Source organism: Crocodylus porosus, unplaced genomic scaffold, assembly GCF_001723895.1.
Source record: "Crocodylus porosus isolate Cpor-Errol unplaced genomic scaffold, CroPor_comp1, whole genome shotgun sequence".
In the NCBI taxonomy this organism is placed as follows: Eukaryota; Metazoa; Chordata; order Crocodylia; family Crocodylidae; genus Crocodylus; species Crocodylus porosus.
The window spans coordinates 78,495,482-78,506,620 of record NW_017728886.1 but is presented as its reverse complement, the minus strand read 5'-3'; the positions used below and the strand labels follow the sequence as shown (position 1 = coordinate 78,506,620).

The window sequence follows — 11,139 nt, the reverse complement described above, 5'->3', positions numbered from 1 at the left end:
GCTGTCAAACTTAGCAGCATGAAGCTGGTCCATGCGCTGTATCAGGCCTATGGACACCCCTTCTCTTCCCCCCACACCTGATCTAGGGCATGCAGTGCCTGTCCCAGGACCCGCATCCTGACACTGCATGCAGCATGGGTCCCAGACTGGCTACAGCGGGTACAACTTGCAGTGCGAATCCCAGACCAGTCAGAATGGGTGCTGTGTGCAGCACAGGTACCAGAGTGGGCACCACATGTGGCAGACTACCAGACCAACAGGGGTAGGTGGTGCATGTAGCATGTGTCCCAAGCCCTGTGCATGGGGCTTGTCTGGTGGCCCGTGGGTCAACTCATGCCCAGGTGCAGCACTGGGGCATAGATGTTGAAACTCCCTGGGCTGAATCTTTGATACCCCTTTTCTAGGCCAATTATGCCCAAATATGTTGGCTCGTGTTATATCTTTCTTAAATTTGTGCAAAGCAAACTGTCACAACATCAAGTGCACATCCTGCAGTATGGGATCCTCTGTTCCAGGGAGAGAAATTTGACTAGTTCTGCCTCCAAAACCCTTATGATAGCCCATGCCACCAAAGGGAATTAAAGCATTCATCCATTTATTCTCAAGTCTGATTCAATACTTTTACCCATCTACTTTGTAATATCATTAACACAGCCATCTTATACTAGCAGGTTTACTGTGAGATCACTAAGATAATGAACTACCACTGGGAGTCAATTGTGCAGCCTTAACATTCCCTGGATTTGATCCAGTGAGATTTGCCATTGATTTCAACACAGCCTAGATTTCAGCCTTGGTAGAGAAATAGTACAGTCAAGTTGGCTCTCTTCCTTCCCCCTTTTTATTCTCAACACCACAGACACAATGCAAAATGAAAATCAGAAACATTTCCTCATTTTCTGAGTGCTGACACTGGCTACCTGAATGAAGAATATGGTAAACCTCACGAAAAACGGTTCTTTCCAGTGTTTCAGAGATGTAATAGCTGATCCCATCATTATTTTTGTATTACAACAGAGCCTAGGAACCCTAGGAACTGATCAAGACACTTTTGCCTAGCATTTAGCACAACATAGAACAAGGTGGTACCTACCCAAAAAAAGCTTACTAAGATTACTATTATTGTTATAGTGCATTCTGCAATACATATACATATACATATATATACATACTTACTACTACTATGCTAACTAAATCTAGACCATTAAAAAAGCTAACATGGCAAAGTACCCTTTGGGTTAACTTATTCCTAATCATTTGTTATCCTTACTTTCTAATAAACAAAATGATTTCATCGGGATTATTTCCTTGTAATGCAATTTAATCAAAAACCTACTTTTGCACATCAGTTTAATAAGCATACTTGAAATTTTGTTGTCTCCGATTAGACAACAGAACAATTCACTCCATAAAACACTTACTGTAAACAGTACAAAGTACTTCTGGTTGTTCTCTCCTACACAGTTGTTAACCCATGGACAGTGGTGATCCATTTTTCGAATACACCTCTTGCAAACACTGGAAGATGAAAAAGGAATCGGAGGTAAAATCTGAATGTAAAAATTTAGAAGTGTCCACTGGCCAACAGATTAGGTTTGGTTTTCTGTGTCTACTGAATCTGCTTAAAATCAACTATTATTCCAAATATCAGCTGTACAAAAAGTTGTGTCTGTCCTGTAGGCACCTTGAATAACAGAGGTTATCAAACATGATGTATTAATGTAGTACTCGACTTGGAAGCTCTATAACTTAAATACTACAATTAAACAAATGAAATTAAATTAAATCTAGTCTAGATTTGAATACTATTAGAAATCCATTAATCTATTTTAAGAAGTTTAACTATTTAATAAAATGTATTCAGTTAAAAAAGATTTTTGAAAATATGAAAATTCAGATTTAACATTAGGAAAAGATTCTTGACAGTGAAGTCAGTCAGACAGCAGACTAAATTACCAGTGTCTACTATTGAGCCACTATCCCAAAAATATTCAATATAAAATTAGAATTAAAGCATTTAGCAAAAAAGCTACAAAGTTACAAATACATCTGTAAGAACTCTAATCTCAAATCCTATGAATGTATATTGTGTTTAGCATCCAAACTTAAAAGATTATTAGTTTACTTTAACATACTTGAATACCACTCTTAGCTTGTCACCCTCTTCCATTTCAGGATGCATTTTAAAACCATAACTAGCATCATGGGAGAGTAAAAAGGGGTGGGAATCCTTTTCTCCTATGAAAAAGGAAGAGGAAAGGCTGTCTCCTGATCCCCAAGTGCACCAACTATCATTACAGAACAACCCTAAATGGATTTAAATAAGAAAAACCAACGGTTCTGTTTCTTTCTTTTGCTTCCTATGACAAATAAACCTCTCAAAAGAAACAAACCACAAAAAGATGCTGAATCAAAATATAAACAGTCTTGCAAGCACATACTGATAAATAATAAACAACATCCTTGTTTTGAAGCTGTCTGGCACTACACCTTGGAAGGAAGGAGTCTTCGACGAAAAGCAGCAGTGTGCCCAAGACAAAAAGGAGACAATGAAGGCCCTGATCAGGACCATGATGACCCTTGTTCTCATGCTTTTCCCTCCTGCCTTGAGCTAGATCTCCCTATTTAATATTTGCCCTGTGGTCAATGACTACTGCTAACAAGCAGCCTCACATTAAAGGAAGAGACTAAAAATGACTGTTATCCAGGTGCCTACAGGAGAGATATGGCTTTAGAATTACTAGTCTGGAGATTACGGCCTGAGTATAGCAACTGCCTACAGTAACTACAAGCTGAGACACTGAAAGAATCCATTTTGCTCCAGCTTATTTTCTTTTACACACTTGTTGGCCCACTTCTACAGACTCTGCTAGAGGATGTTTGCCAGAGCTACCCCTTCTGGGTCTTGGATCCCTTGATAAGCAAGGGCATACACCACAGCAGAAATCAGTACCACAAACCCATGCCAATCCACAAAATGTCAAAGAAAGATGATGAGCAGCTGCAGCACCAAGCGAGAAACCAAGATAGGGAAGAAGTCCCACCAGAGAAAATACCTGGAGCAGCCAGAATAAGAAGGGAGTGTCACAGAAGTCTCTGCCTCCATCACAGGCATGAACTGCAGCTTAAAGGATAACATCACTTGTAAGAGTCAGAGTCAGAGGAGGATGGGAAAAGACAGCTGGTGTTGGAGAAGCTGGGCCCTCCTTGCATGAGCCAAGAATGGATGAGGCAAAGATTGAGACAACAGATGCTCTCCACATTCAGACCCTCCACAGGGGCTAAACCACACAGTGAGCAAGGTGAGGAGGCAGGAGCCGATTGCCAAAAGGCATAGTTGGGCACAATAATCTCGCAAAGGCATGTGAATGGCTGGAGCTCCAGTCTCAGGCGCGTGGCTACTAACACCCCTACTGCTATGCATATGTACACCCCTGCTGTCTGGAAGACCCACACAAAACAAGAAAGGACTTATTTACTTATTAAGGGCTCCCACTGACTTCAATGAGCATGGGACTGGATCTTAGAACAAGAACTGCTCTCAGACCTCCCTAAAGCCTATGATGAAATACATGGAGAAGAAGGTTTTCCTCAGTAAAAGTTAGCTTTCCTTTTCCTCTGCTGTGAACCACGAAGATCCCATTTTAGATGCACAGCATCATCCATAATTAAAGATATGTCAGACAAGATTTGCAACAGCATTAATAAGTGATAGGCTCCATCACATTGCTTCGGTTGGATCAGCAATGCTTGTTTTGATTGCAATCATTTTATTTAATAGAGCTCATAGGGGAAATCTTGCTCGACTTACGTTGTAAAAAGCAGCGTGATGAACAAGCTTGTTGGGGATGGTTGGAAAAGATTCCCTTAAAGCTTAAAAAATATACAGGGAGAGAGGGCTTTCTCTCTGAATCAGCAGCAACTAGAATCCTAAGATAAAGGACCTGTAGGCATATGCTGTTCAGGATGGGAGGTGAAAAAAAAAGTTTGAGCATATATAAGCCAATTGCTGCTTACTGTAAAGAAGCTTATCTTATTTTACACTAAAATAGGGAATAATCAAGAGTTTGTGATGCACTAAATACCTGTCCTTAGCATTAACTGGTCAGTACAAAGATTTTTTGTCTTAAAGAAAACACAAGAAAATGGACACTATTACCACCAAATTTTTTTTGCTATAATTTTGAATTGTTTTATAAATTTAAAGTATGAAGATTAGAATTTTTTTTTTAAATGCATGTAGCTTAACTTTAATTTAGTAGTAATGAAGAGGACTAATGGAAGCCAAAGCCAGAAGACACTGTCAGGCCCAGAAAAAGGAAGGACCAAAGAAAAATATTTAGAGAGGTATCTAATTTTATGGACTAATATTCCGATTCCTACTTGCAAGGCATATTTTAATATAGTGTCTCTTAGGCCATGTGTACATAGGGACACTCAGGCACATCAATGAAGTCACCACAGAACTTAACATGTATGTGCTCTCCTTTAGAAGTAAAGTGGCCACAGGGTGCTTTAATAGTTTAATCCTCTTCAAAGGAGGACTCCAGTTTCTGGAGAGGCTTAAGAGTCAGGCACCCTTTGCAGTCAGTGGGTATAGATTTCCTTAAGCCCCTCTGAAGTTTCAGCCTGCAACAGCGTATTGATCCACCAAATGGATGCTTGGTTTCACTAGAGCAGGGGCAGGCAATTATTTTGGGCAGAGGGCTGCTTACTGAATTTTGGCAAGCCACTGAGGGCTGCAGGACAGGCAGCCAGAGGCAGATAAATATTAATTTTCTGGATTTTTTAGGGGCCCCGCGGGCTTGATAGAATGGCCTGGTGGGCCACATTTGGCCCGTGGGCCGCATTTTGTTCACCCCTGTACTACAGCCACATGCCATAAATGCAAGGTACAGAAGCAGTTCAGTGGAAGTAACTGTACCTGCAGTGATGTGCTCTATCAGGTTTGATGCTACAGCATTTTGGACACTTGTAAACCACCTGTCCAGGCTTCAGCTGTAAACTCTCGATGAATTCCTTTGTGGCATTACCTTTGGGCACAGCACCCTAGAAATGAAAATGGAATATGTCAACACCTACATTCATCAGTAAAACTAAACAGAGCCACATCTAGATCTTGAGGGGGAAAAAAGAGAAAGAGAAAAACAATCCTAATACTAGTAAAGTTTCATGATTTGACTGAACAGAAAAAAATTCTGAAAGGCCATTCTAGTGAGGTCCTACTTAAGATCTGCACCCTGCTTAACATTTACCTGCTTGATTTCATCAGATAGAGCAGGCAACAATTTCTTATGTTAGCAGGTAGCCTTTTAACAAAGCTGTTAAATAATTCAGTCCTCTAGGAATTCCTACCCCATTGTTAACAAGCTTGTCATCTGAAATTTTATCACAGCAAACTGGAGACAGCTAGTATACCTTATATAAGAGTATCTATTTCTCAAGTAATAGTCTGTTAAATGATACAGACAAAACATACAGTATTTCTTATTTGTTTTTAAAGTAAAGATGTATATGTTAAATTTTAAAGACATTCAAAAATAAGACAAGGGAAAAAATTTTCGCAGGTTGTAAGAGAGTACAATTTTTGAAATCTCCCTCTAAATATAGATCTTTAACACAGCTGATTTATCGTTGCTACAGAAACCTTAATTCTCCAAAGACAAACTCAACATTTGGTGCTGTTATATAACCATAAATTTACTGCAAATCCCCCAAACAACTGTTAAATGTACAGTATGCACTTCCAATAGATATCAATATGTGTATATCTATATCTATCTTGGCTCTTGTATTAAAATGCATACACCTTGTATTAGAAAAAAAACAATATTATAATTTGCTTTTGGAGAAGCAGTCTTTCCTTGAAACACCTGTGCATTTCTATTAGCAAGAAACATAAATTCTGTGCATCAGGAGTTAACAGCAGTATTACATAGGGCTCTTATTAAGAAACATATGCTGCACAGAAAAGGACAAACTCTGCCTCGATTTAAAAGCAAAAAAAACAAACCCAAAACAACCCCCACACATACCACAAGAGGAAAAAAGAAATGCAAGGTCTAAAAACCCATTTATCAGAGATAAGTAGGTAGTGGTTCCTAATAATGGAAGGCACATGCCATCAAGTGTGGCAGGATGTAAAATCGGGAGAAAATAATCTAATCTCTCACTGCAGCAACATTTTCTATTTAATTTTTGTCCCTGCTTCCCCCAAGGCTGTTCACTCCCAGCCCCTCCTCCCAGCCTAAGTTTGTTTTCCCCAGCTTCATTCCATATGTACTTTCTCCTGCCTTGTCATACCTCCCTTTCCCTCTTCTGAAGTTGAACCCTTCATAAAAACCCATAAAAAATAAATCAAACTAGATTCTACCGAGTCCTTACCAAGCACAAAAAAAACCTACTACATCACTTACCACATAATTGCTTCCACCAGATCCCTCTCCATACTCTGTAATTGCCTGGTCAAGAGTGTCAGACATAGCCTCCAGGCTGGATCCAACCCATCAATTTGGGTTATTCAGCCAAAAACCTTTGCCCTGGTTATGACTGTGGTGTTGGGGCATCCCACAGTGGCAGTCAGAGACCCAGGGAAAGCAGCACAGAGCAGCATAGCAGGCAAAATCCCAGCCATAATAGCAGGGTCTTCTGTCCCAGCTCTGGCTAAGTGGCTGTAATTGCAGTGGCAAAGCTTCTGACCGCAGTGTCGTGTAAGCTGCCCACATCTCTTGCTCTCCTCACCAGAGCACTGCCTGTAACTGCAGGAAACCCCTCCACCACAACAAGAGCCCTGGTTCTAGCCATGGTGGCCAGGCTTCTGCCTGCCATGCTGCTGGACCTACCTGTGCCCAGGTGAAAACTAGGGAATTGGCTGCAGTTGCAGGAAGCCCCACCACTGCGGCCAAAACTAGGGCTATGGCTGCGGTGGTGGGGTATCCCTATGGTGCTACTGGTCAGTTGCCAATGCCCTTCTCTTGCTGGTACCATGGGAAGCCCTGGCTCTGGATGCGATGAAGAGGCTTCTGCCTATGATGCTGACAAAGCTGCCCACATCCTGACAAAAGCCAGGGGTCTGACTGCTGCCATGGGGAACCCTGCCATCAAGGCCAGAGATGCAGCTCTGGCCACAGCTGCAGAGTTTCTGTCTGCAGTGCTGTTTGGGTTGCCAGCATCCCAGCTCTTGCCAGGGTTCTGCCTGCCATTGCAGAAAGTCTAGCCACAGGCTGCAGTGACAGGGACTTTGCTTGTAGTGCCACTGGGACTGTGTCCCAGCTGTCACTAAGGCATGGCAGGCAATTATTTTGGGCAGAGGGCCGCTTACTGAGTTTTTGCAAGCCATCGAGGGCCACATGACAGACAGCCCAAGGCAGATAAATATTAATTTTCTAAATTTTTAGGGGTCCCACAGAATGGCCTGACAGGCTACATCTGGCCCCCAGGCCACATTTTGCCCACCCCTGCACTAAGGTGTGGGCTGCCACTGGGGAAAGACTCACCACCTGGAGGGAGCAACACACATAGACATGCACACAGTCTCCTTGCGCGCGCACATGCACACACACACACACACACGATGGTTGGGATGCTGGCTGCCCTCATGGAAAGCCCCACCAGCAGCAGCAGAGGTTCCACGTAAAGCACCAATGGGGCTGACAGCACAAGAGCCAGTATGCAGCCTGGAGGCACCTGTAAAGGAGGGAATGGGACCCTTAAGCCAGTTTGAGTTTGTCACCCTGGGTCTGTTTACACTATAAACTCTGCTAAAAGGACTGTCTTTTACTCCGTGTTTGTACAGTGCTTAGCAAAACAGATCCCTATTCCCCATTGTTCCTCAGGCGATAAGATAACACCAATAAGGAAAACAAAAGAATACTCTCAAAATTTTAACTATATACAAACTGCTGTTGTGCTTTATTCCCAATTCTGATGGCACCAGCAGTGGTAACCCTGAAACTGTCACATACACTTATAAAGCAGAAAGAGAATGAAATGAACAAGGCTGCTTCATGGTAACACTGGAACTGTGAAGAATCAGGGCAGTTTCAAGCTACTGTTGCTGCTTCCAGAGGATATTGCCAGCTAAGCAATAATCACTGAAGTTTTCCTAGTAAGGCATCCACTCAGGGAGCAGAGCGTAGGGCAAGAGCGGGCAAAATGCGGCCCGGGGGGCGGATGCAGCCTGCCAGGCCATTCTATCCAGCCTGTGGGGCCCCTAAAAAATTTAGAAAATTAATATTCATCTGCCCTAGGCTGCCTGTCATGTGGCCCTCGATGGCTTGCCAAAACTCACTAAGCAGCCCTCTGCCCAAAATATTTGCCTGTCCCTGGTGTAGGGTAAGGATTACAGCCACAGAGACCTTGCTATCACTACAGCATTCCTAACTCTGACAGGAGAAGAGACAGTAAAGCCTGTTCTCTCATCTATCATGTAGAAAAGATAGAACTGTGAATCTATTAGCCAGAGACTGATCTTAAAAAAGGGGATATTCCTGAATATTGCAAAAGGTTCCTTTCTTCACCGTGGTTCAGATCTAGCTTAGAATGCAGCCAGACAGAGCTTGGAACATTTTTCAAGCCCTGGAAATACATGCTGAAATTATTAGGAGGGTTTAGTGCAGAAGCAGACAAAACAGTTGTTTTAGCACATTCCTGTAAATTCAGCTAAGTCACCGATGTGAAAAATGTAATATGACTTTTTAAACAGAAGCAGTGCGTTATTTCTATGCCCTGTTTTGCTGTAATGATACTTGCCAAGACAGACAACTGAAACAAGTTCTACCAGATTTCCTGTTTGTCAGCATTTGAAAGGCCACAAACACAAAATCTAGTATGGGCAAGAAAAAAGGACAGCAGAATGTCTCTCTCTCATGTTAAGAGGAAGCTGCCCATGCCAGCTTCCTGGGAAGCTGATATTTGGTCCTTTACATTTTACAGAGCAGGACACCAAGTCAGCATACAGTAACAGCAGCCCTACTCATCACAGTGATACACAAAACTTATTTAAATCTACCATTTGCCAGTGGCCACAATTACTCACATGTTGCAGATGAGAAAAATGTAGCCTGTTCATGAATAAGTACACAACAATATACTTACTGGGTCGGTTAGCATGGCTCGGAAATGTGATGCCAAAGCCAGGAAAGCCAACGTATTGAACAATATCCCATTGATCACGCTATAAACATAGTCTCTTGATGGAACTAACATGACAAGAAGGACTACAAAGTCTGCGTAGAAGACCAGCATCCAGGTAACAACAGCACATGCAATACCACAGCCATCTCTAATAAACCACATTGTTCCCAGGGAACTGTGGCTAGGAGGTGGAACACACTTGTCTGGCTGAAGGTATTCAGGCTTCCTCTCAATATCTCTGAAACGGTGGATTGGGGTAATCATCATAGGTTATAATGTCCATAACTGCATCTGTAAGAGAAGAAATAAAAAGAAGTTAGGAATGAAATTCAAAGCTCCTTTTACATAATGGAATGGGAAATACGTGGGGAAATCCAGACTGGTGAAAGGGACCTGAAGGGGGAAAAGGTTAGGGATGGGGTGGGGAAGTGGAAGGAAATCAGTGAACAAGAAAAACTGTTTTGGAGATCATCTGCTTACATTTATAAGAGCACTTGCCCTTCAGAGGGATCCCAAAAAGCTTTTCAAAAACTTTACCAAAGGGCTTATCAATTATACCTAGGAATTACTTAAGCCACCATTGCAACACCTCTGGGGAAAAATGCTGCAAGAATTTAAGGGAGCATAACACTGCACAGCAGTTAGGTAATACCTGGCAGGAACAGTGGGAGAAGCAGTTAAAGCAGAGGCTGCTGCACAGTGAAGGAAACAAAGTGAAAACAGTTGGGTACTGATGGTGAAGGGAGTTACATTTTCCTTGCATCCAGGACTGCGTAGAAAGACTCCCTCCTCAAACATTACCAGGTGGTTTGGGCAGAAATCCAGAGATGAACAAGGCAAAAACTTCAACTGAGGGGGAGGGAGAGAGCAGTTAAAGTACCAATCTATGGATAATTTGGAGAACTTCTTAATTTTGACTGGACACTCTTTGACCTACTCAGACTGGCTACCACTTTCTCAGTCGATCTCTTCACCTTGGCCTCATTCCTCACAGGTCTACCTTTTTCTCCTCTAACATTATCCTTCCAGCATTTTTACTTTCCATTTAGCCTTTTCCTTCCTAGCTAAATCTGTGCCCCACCCCCCCAAATAAAAAAACTAACATGTTTGCTACAGTCAAATTGTTCACTCCTCTTGTCTACTTAAAAGCATAACGCCTTTGGTGCAGGAACTGTGTACTACTGTGACTGTACCGGATTTACACCAACGAAACTACCATTCTCAATATGGCTTTTGCACACTACTGTAATAAACATGCCATACCCAAATGACACAGCACTACAAATCAAGGTTTTTAAAACACTGTTGAGCAATGTTGTTGGCTATGGTGCCTATATCAAGAGTTTTAACATTGTTAATGCTTCCCAAAATGACGTGCAATTTCCTCCTTTTTTGTTTATTTGTTCTCATTCAGTAAGAAACTGGAAAGAGCTATTTACCCAAAGCTACACAATCTCTAACAGCAGTCAAAAAATATTTTTCTAACAGTTTTTTGTTGAAATGCATCACTTTTGCCTCAATTTAGTGATATAAGCTCTACTTGGTTTGTGTCCATATATAATTTAGCTTGTTAATAAGAGTTGGTCTCATCATATAATCTAGGTTGTATATGTGTAGAACTCCAGTCGGCTCAGATCAAGCGTGTGTATGTTTGTCTGTCTGCCAACAAGAGTTATATACAATCTAGTTTATCTGATGAGGACAACTCTCACCAACATGCAAAATTGCTAAACTACCATGCAATTGACCCACAATTTCATAAAGAACACAAACACTGTCACACAAATAAATCATCAATGAAAGAACCAAGGGATCTATGGTGAACTCTGAATCCAGAATGTTTATCTAGCCTCTGTTATAAACAATCCACTATGTCTAGAGATGCAGTGAGAACTAATGTCACCTCAAAGGAATCTACTTAGGATAGTAGGAAAGTAAATGTCTCCTTACAAGTCAAGAAATTAGCCTGGAAATAAACATTTGGAAGGGGAATGTAACCCACTG

The 11,139-nt window shown here is 41.8% G+C and overlaps 1 protein-coding gene across 2 annotated transcripts in view; it reads right to left on the bottom strand.

Moving 5' to 3' along the window:
* The window catches only part of ZDHHC3 (zinc finger DHHC-type containing 3), a 23,501-nt gene extending 14,045 nt beyond the window's left edge, over window positions 1–9,456 (bottom strand). The window contains exons 1-3 of one of the 2 annotated variants that reach the window (XM_019537325.1): window positions 9,097–9,456; window positions 4,925–5,049; window positions 1,422–1,518 (exon numbers count right to left, since the gene is read on the bottom strand). In XM_019537325.1, coding sequence (XP_019392870.1) covers window positions 1,422–1,518; window positions 4,925–5,049; window positions 9,097–9,402 — 528 coding nt within the window. In that variant the 5' untranslated portion in view covers window positions 9,403–9,456. The remainder of the gene's footprint in view (window positions 1–1,421; window positions 1,519–4,924; window positions 5,050–9,096) is intronic. The other variant, XM_019537333.1, reaches the window with a different exon arrangement.
* Between the last annotated feature and the right edge of the window lie 1,683 nt (window positions 9,457–11,139).